We start from the raw sequence: 14,280 nt of genomic DNA on the forward strand, positions 1-14,280 counted from the left end.
GAGGATAATTAACTAAGCCACTAAATCCACTAACTACAAAAACGTGTAGCAGTATCTTTAGGCGTGTAAGTCAGTTTTAGGAAATAAATAAATTAATTTACTTTAGCTAGTTTTTAGGAAAAATATCTTTTTAAAATATCTTTTAAAAACGAAAAACTTTTATATTTAAAACCGAAACATTTAAAAACCGGAAAATATTATTTTGAAAACAAATCTTTTAAATAAAAGATAAAAGATAAAAGATAAAAAGATAAGATTTGCAAACCAGGTTATTAAAATCAGAAAATCTTTTTAAAATCTTTTCCTAACAAACTTAAACTAAATTCCTAAAATTGTGGATCTTAGTCAAAACACTCCTAAAAACTCTAACAACTATATTGGGACATTTATTAGGCGCACAAATTTAGAGACTCTTAGGTGTTCCTAAATCAGTTTTAAGTCTTGTTCCCTAACCTTGTTCCTATAGTGCCAGGTCTGTTCCTTTCATGGGAACAGAACCAAGTTCCTTTGAGAATTCACCACGAACTTAATTAAGCTTTTACTCAACCTTAACATGAAGATAATAAATAACCCTAATGTATTCTAATCTTCATTCCATGCTTGATTCTTCATCCTCGAACATCTTTACTTCGATCTTGATTAATTCTCCGTTTAATCTTCAATCAAGTATTCTCTTAGCTCGAGCATGAATTACCTTGCAACAACATAAATAAAATATACTATGTCTTTTGTGGTTAGGTCATCTTCAAAACTCAAGGGTCAACAATTTCCCCCTTTTTGAAGATGACAACAAAAGGCATATATATAAATAATTAATCACATAAGTCATATAAAATATTTTAACAAAGTATGTAACCAAGTTAAATTAATATTATAGACTCGTTTAGTTTATTTTTTGTAAAGAAGAAAATGAGAACATAATCCATGACAAAAAAAATTTACTCTGATTGCCTTTTCTTTCCCCCTTTGGCATCTTCAAAAATAGTCCACGATTTCAAAAAGATGAATTTATCTACTAAACACATCACACCACCAAACTTGTGAAGAAAAATTTGGTTAGTATAAGCAAATAAAGCATTCAACTCTCAAAAACCGCAATCCAAGAATATTAGCCATTCATTTAGACGCACACATGCAAAAAGATTAAACTTAGAATTATCAAATTAACAAGTTCCATTGTAGCATGATTAAAAGGAAAGATAGAAAAAAATAATTAAAAAGTTCATGTTCCCGAAAAAAAAAAAAAACTAAGAGAGGTTTATGGTTTAGGAGAGGGAGGTTGCTCGATTTCTTCCACCACATCATTAAGCTTAGCCATCACCTCCTTATGATTTTCGGCCATGATATGATCACTCTTGAGCACACCATCCTCCAACTTCAATAACCGAGAGTTCATCACTTGGATGGAGGAGGAAAGTTCACTAAGTCGTTCCATGATCACTTGTTGTCCTTCCAAAGCCTTGTCAACTTTTTTCATTACCCCTTTTACTAACCCATTCAAATCCTTGGCTTCTGTAGCAAACTCCATCATAGCTTTCGAATGACCCATAACCAAAGAAAACAAATAGCCCAATCTTCTAGCATGAGCTAGAGTATATGTAGAACCAATTGTAGGATTTTGAGAAGACGATGGAGCATTTTGAGAAGGATTTGGTGCGGCTGTTTGTTCCTTAGATTTGGGAACAGCAGGTTGTTCCTCTGAAATGGGAACAACATCTGTTTCCTTATCTTTGGGAACAGAACATGAAGGCTTTGAGGTAGAGGGAGGGATAGGATCATTTTGTGGAGCAATGGTAGAAGGTGAAACAGATTTTGGTGGAGATGGAGGAAAAGGAGGATTGGTTTCCATAGGAACAGGAGTCTGTTCCCTAAAAGGAGGAAGGATAGACTCATAATCTTCCTTATCAATCACCCTAACTTCATCTTCCTCAAAACTTTCATCTGTGTCAAGCAAAGGAAAATTTAGCACTTTCATGTTTGAACTCTTTGACTAGTTCTAGTGCTTTTTGTAACCGGTTTCACCACCTCTTAAACCACCTTCTTCCCTTTCTTCTTAGCTTCTTCTTTTTCTTTTTCGTTTTTCTTTTCTTTTTCTTTTTTCAATTTTTCTGTTTTCTTCTCTTCAATTTCTTTTTTTTCTTCTTCTTCCACATCATCATATACTTCATCATCCTCATCATCAAGGTTAGCCCTTCCCTTGATTACTTCCCCATTCACAACACAAACTTCAATTATCAATCAACGCACATTCAACATATTTCCCGTAGATACACCAATGGTTTGAGTCCCCGAAATTTTCACATTGAACTTAAGCAAGATTTCGGTTATTAAATCCCCGTATCCAACAACAAAACCATTTTCAATACAATGACTCATGTGTTGAATCATTAAAGAGGGAAAGTTTATGTGTTTATGAGAGGCTAAACAATGGATATAATCAAGTTCAAGATGCTAACTTGAGCACGTTTAAGAAAGACGAGGAATAAGGCTTTCTTTAGAAGTGAAATAAATTTTGTGGTAGGGAGAAAGAAGATTGTGATCAAGAAATGTTTTTCCCTTTTGACCACCATATTTAACAATCAATTGATCAAAAGAGATATCCGAAAAGGGATAGGATCCTCGTTGCTTTTTAAAATAAACATCAGTTCCCCTCACAGGAACACCGAGTAATTTGCCCAATGTTTAGCATTAAAATCAATTTGGGTTCCCTTTACCAAAGTAGAACAAGTTCCTTCTTCATCAATGGAAAAGTTTTCACAAAATTCATCCATTAGTTTAGGAATTAAACTATTTCTATAACAATTCACAAAAAATGCTCCCAACCTTGAAACTTGATCATATTGAGCAATTGACGAAAATTTACCTTTTACACCAAGAAACATCAATGAAAACCATGAACATACCTAGATGCCGTGGTATTCTTTCGAGCAATTCTTGTTGTTCCTCTCTCAGGAACATCCGATTTCCCCTCACTTGTTGCATTTTGATCTTCCATTTTCACGGTCTCCTCAATTATTTTCCTTTTTCTTAGGATTCTTGTTGATGAATTTGGAGAGATATCCATGGGAGTAGGTGATTCAATGTTAATGGAGGAAGAGGGTTTTTCGGATTTGTGGGAGGAGAGAGAGTGAGAAGTATTTTTGGGATTCATGTTTTGTGGAGGGGTTTTCGGGTTTTATGAAAGGTAAAACAAAGGAGTTATTTTTTGGTTTTAGGAAAGCTAGGAAATAAAAGAAAATAAATTAAGAAACCGTGTATAGTACACGTTTTTGGAAAAGAAAAAAAATCTTCCAACTAATTAAAAAAATATCTTCAACTAACTTGAGAGATATGAGGGAAAAATCAGATTTTTAGGAGAAAAAATCTGAACAGAATATTTTTGGATTTTTGAATTTTGAAAGAAAAAAAATCTAAACTTAATACGTGGGAACAGCGTTTGGGAACAATGAATGGAAACAAGAAATTTTGCTACTTTGGAACACCATTAATTCTTTTAATCCTTTGTCATCACTTAAGGCATAGAATTGTCTTATGAACAATAAGGGGAATATTATTGGACATTGGTGAGCAGTTTTCAGACATTTTTACTTATACACATGAAATAATCATATAAGGATTGTGATGTATTTAAGCAAATAAAAACATCGAATATGCACATCCAAACATAATGCCAAAGAATCAACACAAAGGGGAATATTGTAGCAATCATTTCAACTTGATTAAGCCAAGTTCAAGTCTCAATTTCTCAAACCTATCTCTATTTAAGGGCTTTGTCAAAATGTCTGCAATTTGACGTTCAGTCTCACAGAATTCCATTTTAATAAGACCCTTTTCAACATTATCTTTAGAAAGTGATGCCTAATATGGATGTGTTTGACTCTTGAATGATGCACGGGATCTTTAGAAATACTAATAGCACTAGTATTATCACAATAGATGGGAACACATTCAAAGTAAATTCCATAGTCACGTAGTTGTTGTTTTATCCATAGCATTTGGGAACAACATCTGCTGCTGCAACATATTCAGCCTCAGCTGTAGATAAAGCAACTGTGTTTTGCTTCTTGGTGCTCCAAGAAACTAAACTATGACTAAGGAACTGAACCATACCTGATGTACTCTTCCTATTGACCAGATCTCCTGCTAGTCAGCATCCGCAAATCCTTTTAATTCAAAGGTATCACTTCTCGAATAGAATAGGCTTAAATCATCTGTTCCCTTGAGGTATCTTAGGATTCTCTTCACAGCTGTGAGATGAGATTCCTTTGGATTGGCTTGAAACCTTGCACATAACCTACACTGAAAGCAATATCAGGACGACTTGCAGTTAGATATAGTAATGAGCCAATCATACCTCGATACTTGGTTTGTGTCCACACTTGCCTATAGAATCTTCATCCAATCTGGTTGAAATTCCCATAGGTGTATGATTACTTTGGATGCCTCCAAACCATACTTTTTCAATAGTTCCTTTATGTACTTTTGTTGATGGATGTAGATTCCTTCTTCTGTTTGCTTGATTTGCAACCCCAAGAAGAAGTTAAGCTCGCCCATCATACTCATTTCGAATTCTTTACTCATGAGATTAGCAAAATCCTTGCACAAAGATTCATTAGTGGCACCAAATATAATATCATCAACATATATTTGAACAACTAATAAATGTTTTCCTTTTGATTTTAAAAACAAGGTTCGATCCAATTTTCCTCTTTTAAACTCATTTTCAAGAAGGAACTTAGAAAGTCTTTCATACCATGCTCTTGGAGCTTGCTTTAACCCATAAAGAGCTTTGCCAGCTTAAAGACATGATTAGGAAAGTCTTTACTTTCAAAATATGGAGGTTGTTCTACGAATACCTCCTCATTAAGATAACCATTTAGAAAAGCACATTTTACATCCATTTGATACAATTTAAAACCCATGAAAGCAGCAAATGCTATGAAAATTCTAATTGCTTCCAATCTTGCAACAGGACAAAAGTTTCTTCATAATCTATACCTTCCTGTTGATTGTATCCTTTCACAACTAACCTGGCCTTGTTTCTTACTATGGTTCCGAACTCATCCAATTTGTTTCTAAACACCCACTTTAAACCAATAACCTTGTTGTGTTTAGGTTTAGGTTCAAGGTGCCAAACTTTGTTTCTTTCAAATTGATGAAGTTCATCTTGCATAGCTACAATCCAATCAGCATCAGTGAGAGCTTCTTCATGGTTCCTGGGTTCCAACATGGAAAGAAAAGCATGAAAACACAAAAATTTCTCAACCGAGATCTCGTTTGAGTTCCCTTGTTTATGTCACTGATTATGAGTTCCACAGGATGGGAACGATGAGTTTTCCAAGGCTTTGGTTGGAAATCCTGGATGGAAACTTGATTTATTTGATCTCTTCACTTCCCTGTTCTTGGGAACCAGGTTCAACAATAGTGGATTCATTCACTTGTGTATCATCACCTAGTTCTTCTTCTCCTTCATTGGGAACAGGAACAGGATGTTTCCCTAGGCTTTGTTCCCATGACTTCGTCTTCCAAAGTCTCATCAATAAGACTTTGATCTTTTCCAATCCTATTTCGAAGTCATCATCAACCTGTGTGCTTGCATCAAATTTATCTGTTTCATCAAAAATAACATGCACACTTTCTTCTACACACATAGACCTTTTATTATAAACTATATAAGCTCTGCTACTAGAAGATTATCCTAAGAATACAGCTTCATCACTTCTAGCATCAAATTTTCCAAGATTTTGTTTCCCATTATTATGAACAAAACATTTACATCCAAATGTTCTGAAATATGTAATATTGGGCTTTTTACCAAAATACAGCTCATAAGGAGTTTTATTTAATAAAGGTCTCACCATGGCACGATTTATAATATGACAAGCAGTATTCACAGCTTCGCCCAAAAGTTATAGGAAGACCACTAGCTATCAACATAGTCCTAGCCATTTCTTCTAATGTTCTATTCTTCCTTTCAACAACACCATTTTGTTGAGGTGTTCTAGGGGCGGAGAAATTGTGATCTAAGCCATTGTCTCTACTAAAGTCATCAAACTTAAAGTTCTCAAATTCTTTGCCATGGTCGGATCTAAGGTGTAGCAATTTTTGACCACTCAAATTTTGAACTTTCTTTGCAAAGACAAGGAACTCATCATAAGTCTCGTCCTTGCTAGAAAGAAATAACCCATGTAAATCTAGAGAAGTCATCTACAATAACCAACACATATTTCTTTCCACTCCTACTTTGTATCCTCATAGGTCCACATAAATCCATATGAATTAACTCTAATGGTCTTGTGGTACTTACCACATTTGGACTTGAAAGAGGACCTAACATGCTTACCTTTGCGCATGCATCACAAACATGATCTAAATGAAACTTAAGAAGGTAAACCTAAAACTAGTTCTTTAGAACGAAGTTTGTCAAGCAAAGAAAAGCTAGCATGACCTAGACGCATGTGCCATAAAAATGAATCATCATCAATAACACTAAGGCATGTAAACTTGTTTTTGGGAACAAGGTTGAGATCCACAACATATGTGTTCCCTTTTCTTGTTCCTTCCAAAATGACATCCTTTGTGCTATTGTTGACAATTAAACATTTTTCACTATTAAACTTCACACAGTTCCCTTTATCACAGAATTGGGAAATACTCAACAAGTTATGCTTTAACCATCAACTAGAAAAACATTATCTATGGAATGTGACGATGACTTACCAACTTTGCCCATGGCAACTATGTTACCTTTCTTGTTGTCACCAAAAGTCACACTTCCACCATTATAGGCTGAGAGTGAGAGAAATCTTGATTTATCTCCAGTCATATGCTTAGAACAACCACTGTCTAGGTACCATGTGTTGTTCCCCTCACTCCAACCTAAGAAAACTAATTGTTAGAGTTAGGAACCCAATCTTTCTTGGGTTCCTTTCCTTCAGGAACAATAGATTTCTTTTTCCAAATCTACTTGTTTCCAAGTTCTCATTAATGCGACCAAGTCTTTTAGGACAAGAGTTCCTAAAGTGACCAGTGTTCCCACAAAACATACAAACTTTATCACTTGGTAAATCAACTCTCTTTTTAGGTTTTTCAAATTTCTTTTTGTGATTAAAACCAAGACCTTCGTTCGTTTTGTTTGAGGGTTCTTAATCCAGTTTGGAATAGGTAGCATTTTCTTTTCATTTCTCATTTGGTGCAGTTCCCCTACAAGTTCATTATTTTCATTTCCAAAAATGAAACATGATTTTTCAATTCGTTTATTTCAGATTTGAAACTTTGCAAGGGAACTGACTTAATGTCAAATGAACTTACTTCAGGAACAAACTCTTTTATTGTGATAACTCAAGCTTAACAAGTAGTTCTCATTTTTAAGATTTTCGAAATCCTCTTTTAATTTAAGATTTTTGTCAAACAACTCGAAAAATCTTTTCTCAATATCAATTCGAACACTTTTAAGCCAAGAGGTATGTTCCTTTGCAACAGTTAAAGCATGTTGACATTGTTTTAGTTTAATGGTCTCATCTTTGCAATCATTTACAGCGTCAACAATAAACTCAAATAACTTTTCTTTACTTAAAGAATTAAGACGAGTTTTGATGTTGTCTAGACTTGCCTCAAGAGATTCAATCTCTTCATCAGATTCGGAATTGTCAAGAGCCATAAGACAGAAGTTTGCAGTCTCCTCATTTGGTTGAGGATCATCTTCTTCTTCGGAGTCAGAGTCTCCCCATGCAGCAACCATAGCTTTCTTCATAGATCGAGTATAGGAACTTTTGTATTCCTTGTTCCTATCTTGCTTCTTCGTTCCCATTGGGGACAATCCTTGATAAGTGCTCAGAGCTGCCACACTTATGACAAACAAGTTTGTTAATCTTATTCTTACCTTTGTAATCTCCATTCTTCATGTTCCTAAACATTCTTTTGAATTTTGGACCATGAGAGCGGATTCTTCTTCATCAGTTTCTGAGTCTTCATTTTCATCAGCTTTTAAGGCAATCGATTTTTGCTTGGACATGTCTCCATTCTCATTGTCCAATTGCAACTCATGAGTCATAAGGGAACCAGCAAGTTGTTCCAAATTGAACTTGTAAAGTCCTTAGTTTCCTGTAAGGCAGTTACCTTAGCCATCCATACGATCCCTAGGAAGGCTCCTTAGGACCTTTCGTACCTGTTCCTCAGATGTAATCACTTTTCCAAGAGATGTTAGCTCATTAATAATATTAGTAAAGCGTGTAAACATGTTTGGATAGACTCTTTTGATTTCATTTGAAAAAGTTCATATTGGTTCATCAAAAGATCTATTTTTGATCTCTTAACTTCACTCGTACCTTCATGAGTGACTTCAAGAAGATCCCAAATTTGTTTTGCGGTTTTGCATCCCATGACACGATTGTGTTCATGAGGTCCAAGACCACAATGAAGCAGTTTTATAGCAAGAGCATTAATTTCCATCTTTTCGAAATCTGCTTTATCAAAACAGATAATTTAGGAATTACCTCATTCTTGTCATTAGTGGTAGTGACTTCAAAATCACCTACCTCTATGACTCTCCATACCTGGTAATTGTCGGCTTTGATAAAGATCTCCATTTGTTCTTCCAGTAAGTGTAAAACTTACCATTGAACATTGGTGGCCTCTGCGTAGAGTACCCTTCTTCCAGTTTCTCTCTAGTATTCATATTTTTCAAGATCTTGAACTCAACAGGGTTTCCTGATTTTAGAGTTCCCCCTCTGATACCAATTGTTGATAATATGAGCACTATAAGAGGGGGGTGAATTATAGTGAGAGAATAAGTATACTTTTTGCGGAATTAAAAGTAAACTTGGGAACAAAAATGGGAACACGAGAGATTTAGCGAGGAAAAACTTCCTAGGCCTAGTAGGAAGAAACAACCTCGACCACAAGGGATTTTAAACAACTTTCCACTATAAAGGCCAAAACAACTCTGATTACAACCTATTACTTTCTCTCGATTCTCAACTTAAGTCACTCAACTCAAGTTCCCAACGACAGTTCCACAACTGACGTTTCTCAAACTTCACTCGAAGTTCCTTTCTCTTTCTCTCTCTCTTGCTTCACTCAAAGCTTCTCACACTTACAAGAGTTCACTCAAACCCTTTTCTCAAAAATACACTTTGTAAAACAATGGAAGAAATAAACTCGATTAATGTAAGTATGAATTCTCTTAAGGAAAAGACTACGACTCTTTTAGAAACTAAGACAAATTAGCTAAGTCAGACACACTTTGTTCTAATGAATTAGGCGCCTATTTATAGACAATTAAGACAAGACATGTTCTCACTAATTAAACATTATCACATGATCTCCAAGATTTTAATTAATCATTTAAATAAATTAAATATTCCATGTCAAGTAAACATCCCACTAATCCACTACTTCACTCCATAAGGGAAACATTAACATATTACGTGGTTTTACAAAACTTGAAGAATAATTAAACTCATTTAAATTAATTAAATACTTGGAGGATAATTAACTAAGCCACTAAATCCTCTAACTACAAAAACGTGTAGCAGTATCTTTTTAGGCGTGTAGTCCAGTTTTTAGGAAATAAATCAATTTATTTACTTTAGCTAGTTTTTAGGAAAAATCTTTTTAAAATATCTTTATAAAATCGAAAAAATATTTTATATTTTAAAACCGAAATCATTTAAAAACCGGAAAAATTATTTTTGAAAACAAACTTTTAAATAAAATACAAAAATAAAAAATAAAAAATAAGATTTGAAAATCGTTACATTAAAATCAGAAAATCTTTTTAAAAATCTTTTCCTAACAAACTAAAACTAAATTCCTAAAATAGTGGATCTTAGTTAAAACAGCCCTAAAAACTTTAACAAATATATTGGGCGCATATTTGAGTTAGGCGCACAACTTTAGAGACTCTTAGGTGTTCCTAAATCAGTTTTAAGTCTTGTTCCCTAACCTTGTTCCTATAGTGCCAGGTCTGTTCCTATCATGGGAACAGAACCAAGTTCCTATCATGAGAACAGAACCAAGTTCCTTTGAGAATTCACCACGAACTTAATTAAGCTTTTACTCAACCTTAACATGAAGATAATAAATACACCCTAATGTATTCTAATCTTCATTCCATGCTTGATTCTTCATCACTCGAACATCTTTATTTCGATCTTGATTAATTCTCCGTTTTAATCTTCAATCAAGTATTCTCTTAGCTTGAGCATGAATTACCTTGCAACAACATAAATAAAATATTCTATGTCTTTTATGGTTAGGTCATCTTCAAAACTCAAGGGTCAACAAAATTGCTAATATGTTTGTAAATCTATATTGCTTTTATCATATTCTCGAGTGTAAAATTTACTTTGGGTTTATAGACGGGTTAAGAAAATATGAATAGATTTGAACCACACAAGTGTCACATCTCTAGCCAGTAAGACCAGAACTAGCAACAAGTACTCCTAACTCTATCATGAACACATGAACAAATACAAATATACAATCTATGACCATAAAAACAGATAACTTTGCAAATTCTGAGCAAAAATGGAAGCCATTCTTACCACCAAAGTTATTCTCCCTCTTTCAACTTCCTCATCCTATCCAAACACACCTTCACTTTCTCTCTCATCACTCTCAATTCTCAGCAAAACCACCAGAAAACTGTCTTCTCAATGCATAACTAACAAAAACAACCAACATTGTTCTTCTAGTAGAATTACTGCAATGTCTCAAACTGCTCCTGCTTCTGTAGAATCCGCAACCATACCTACAGAAATGAAAGCATGGGTATATGAGGAATATGGAGGTGTTGATGTTCTTAAAGTTGATTCTAATGTGAAAGTTCCTCAAGTAAAAGATGATCAAGTGTTGATTAAGGTTGTTGCTGCTGCTATAAATCCTGTTGATGCTAAGAGAAGATTAGGCAAATTTAAGGCTTCTGATTCACCTCTTCCTGTAATCTCACTTTCCCTCTTTAATTCTGTTGTTTATAGTAATTCACTACTTCTAGAGTTAGGAGTAAAGCTGCATTACTGTCTTACTGATATTTCTGATACTTCTTTTGGAAATAAGGTTCATACAGGTATTTCTGTTGCTTGTTTCTGAATTAGTAGTTGCATACTTCGATTTTGAAATAAGCGAGGAAACACTCCTCTCTTTTATGTGAGAGCTTTTTTTTACAGACGTGTTTACTTATTTTAGAACGGAAGGAGTATAATTAAAGAAAAACATAGTCAGGTGGGATCTTGTTAGATTCGTCTCTATGCATACTAGAACGGAGTAAGTATATAACTTTGTAAAGAAAGTCTTATACCAATGCTCATGGTAATGGAAATCCCCAAACATGTGTATTCTCGCTAGCATCCAGTATGACCGCTGAAGTGATAATGGATGGTAATAGAAATTCGGAAAAAATAGAGGTATTAAAGGATAGGCAAACATTATCTAACCACTGGTATGGGACTCTTTCTATAAGGGTACGTACAAGACTGTACATTGGAAGTTACAAATTTTCACTCATGAATTAATCAGTTTTATAATATTCGAACATTCTATTGAGGCCAAAGGCTATATATGCTCAATATGAGTCAGTTGATGAACTTTCTTAGTTAAGCACAGGGGTAAGAACTATCTGCCATTTACAGATTTACTGCATACTCAGTTTCCATTCTGATGCATATGTGTGCACTTATGAGACATATACTGATCTAATTCTCGATTCAACCAGCGCGATTTTATCTACATAGTTACAGTTACATGTCCTAGAAGTTCTCTTAGGAAGGATTTCTGTCCTAGCTGGTAACATAAGATAGCTTATTGATACATTAGTTTCTAGTACATTTTATGTTATATCTGAATTCTGAATTATGCATCTTAGGAAGAATGGGATTTTAAGTGCAGACTGTCCCAGGCTATGATGTTGCTGGTGTGGTAGTTAAAGTTGGTAGTCAAGTGAAAGAATTGAAGGTAGGGGATGAAGTTTATGGCGACATCAACGAGAAAGCACTCGAAGGTCCCAAGCAATTTGGGTCATTGGCAGAATATACAGCAGTGGAGGAAAAATTGTTGGCTCTGAAACCTAAAAATCTTGACTTCGTACAAGCTGCTGGTCTCCCCTTAGTTATTGAGACTGCCTATGAAGGTCTCGAAAGGGCCGGGTTCTCTGCTGGAAAATCAATCCTTGTTTTGGGTGGAGCTGGTGGTGTTGGATCCCTGGTGATCCAGGTATGTCATTTTTATCTCGAAACAAACTGTTTCAGTTGGTTATTTTGCAGTTTTAGAGAGTAAACTTTAACCTTTCTTGCATACTGCCATAGCTGGAACTATTTGATTAAGATAATAAAGGACTGAAAATGGACTTTGATTAATTAAAATAAGAAAAAAATACAGAATATTAAAGGATAGATTATCAAGCTTTCGAGTGGGGTGATTCACTCCCAAGAGCTAAACAAATCTAAGATAACAACTGAATAAGTCAATATTATGCCTTTCTCTTTGCCTACTCTCCCTTATTTATAACAATAATACTCTCCCTTGATAAGGAGATGATTTGGTTTTCTCTTTTTGGATTGATTTCGACGCAGCTTGCAAAAGAAGTATTTGGTGCCTCAAAAGTTGCAGCTACTGCTAGCACGGGGAAACTTGATTTTTTGAAAAGTCTCGGTGTTGATCTGGCTATTGACTACACTAAAGAGAAGTTTGAGGACCTGCCAGAAAAGTTTGATGTTGTATATGATGCAGTTGGTAAGTTTATGCTTTGACAAGAAGCTCTGCAATTTCGTTGATGAATTTGGTGACAGAAAATGATGAAACTTATACTGTATTCACATTGAAGAGTGTCCTTATTAGTGTTTGATAAATCTTTTGGTTAAGTTTTTTTTTAACAAATACAACCAATTATTATCAGCCAAGTTAGTCAGCATAATTCCAGGATTATAGCCAATCACGTTCTTAGTTAAGAGTGGTGTTATTTGACTAAATTTTAGCTAGCTATGATTCAGTTTGACGAGTCTAGTAGGGGCCTCTTTATAAGCCTACTTTGTATAGAGCACACATCTTTCCTATCTCGCTTTTAGCTAGCTAAAACATAGCTAAACAGGGTGTTTCCTTAGTTAAAGCTTGATTAGTTAGCCATATTTTAGTTAATGATGAGGTTGAACCTGATTGTTTAGAACATTTTCGTCATTAACAGGCTTCCTGATTCCACTTCTTGGAGTTTTTTAGTGAAGTAGAACTCTATCAGTCCAATCTGTACCAGAAGTGGCTATATACATAGTAATGCTGAACAGTTCTGCACTTTTAGTAGTCAGTCCTTGAACTTTGATTTTCTCATGACTAGAAATTTGTATTCCCTCATAAAACATTTTCAACTTTCATGGATAACAGGTGAAGTGAAGGAACGTAAAGGCTGTGAAAGAAGGGGGAAGTGTGGTGGTCTTAACAGGCGCGGTCACACCACCAGGTTTCAGATTTGTGGTGACATCCAATGGAGAAGTACTCAAGAAGCTGAACCCCTATCTCGACAGTGGGAAGGTGAAGCCGATAGTTGATCCTAAAGGCCCCTTCCCATTTGACAAGGTTGATGAAGCCTTCAGTTACCTTGAAACTAATCGCGCTACTGGCAAAGTAGTCATCCATCCCATTCCCTGAGTTCAGTTTACCATGTTCTAACAGTATTTAAAGTTAGCTCATGTGAATCCCCTTGATCAATGAAACAGTGAATACCATTGTTACTTATAAGTTGAAATAGCTATATGAGGATACAAATTTTGTTTCTTCACTGATGTCTTTTCAACTTTCTTGGATGTGTTTTTGGAGAATTTTTCTATTCTGCCTCCCACTTCAGTTATTTAAACATTGGAAGCTCTGCACCTCACCTCAGGATTGGAGTTTACCTCCTAAGCACATCTTCCAAATAGTATCTAAAACTTGTTCGATACTTATGTTTAGTTGCAACAAATTGACTTTCACACAGTAATCATTAATATCTTTGCGTATCTTATAATAAAAATTATCGAAGACAAATTAACAAGATATTGTATAACTATGTTTTTTCATATAGTTCATAAATAGTGTAAAAGTCAACCTTTGTTATGATTCGGAACACGGTCTAATCCAACCTTTGATGAAATAAAGCATCTTGCAAACACAGTAGACTAGTATTAGGCTATTAGCATAACAAAGTCAATGCTGAATCGGGCAACAGCCAACTGATTGGTTTACTTCACGTTGTCGCGTGCAAAGGAGTGGGGAAATGTAAATGGATCATTAGCTTTCAGGGGATCATAATAACAA

General features: G+C 34.9%; 1 protein-coding gene across 1 annotated transcript; it reads left to right on the forward strand.

The window, feature by feature from the left end:
- The first annotated feature begins 10,474 nt into the window (after positions 1-10,474).
- On the forward strand, positions 10,475-13,765 carry LOC104897388 (2-methylene-furan-3-one reductase). The gene is given in 5 exon segments (XM_057395388.1): positions 10,475-10,941; positions 11,887-12,210; positions 12,570-12,733; positions 12,948-12,951; positions 13,378-13,765. Coding segments are annotated over 5 exon segments (1,161 nt in total). The 5' UTR covers positions 10,475-10,530; the 3' UTR covers positions 13,636-13,765.
- Positions 13,766-14,280: the final 515 nt, after the last annotated feature.

This window comes from Beta vulgaris, chromosome 6 (assembly GCF_026745355.1).
Source record: "Beta vulgaris subsp. vulgaris cultivar EL10 chromosome 6, EL10.2, whole genome shotgun sequence".
Lineage (NCBI taxonomy): Eukaryota > Viridiplantae > Streptophyta > Magnoliopsida > Caryophyllales > Amaranthaceae > Beta > Beta vulgaris.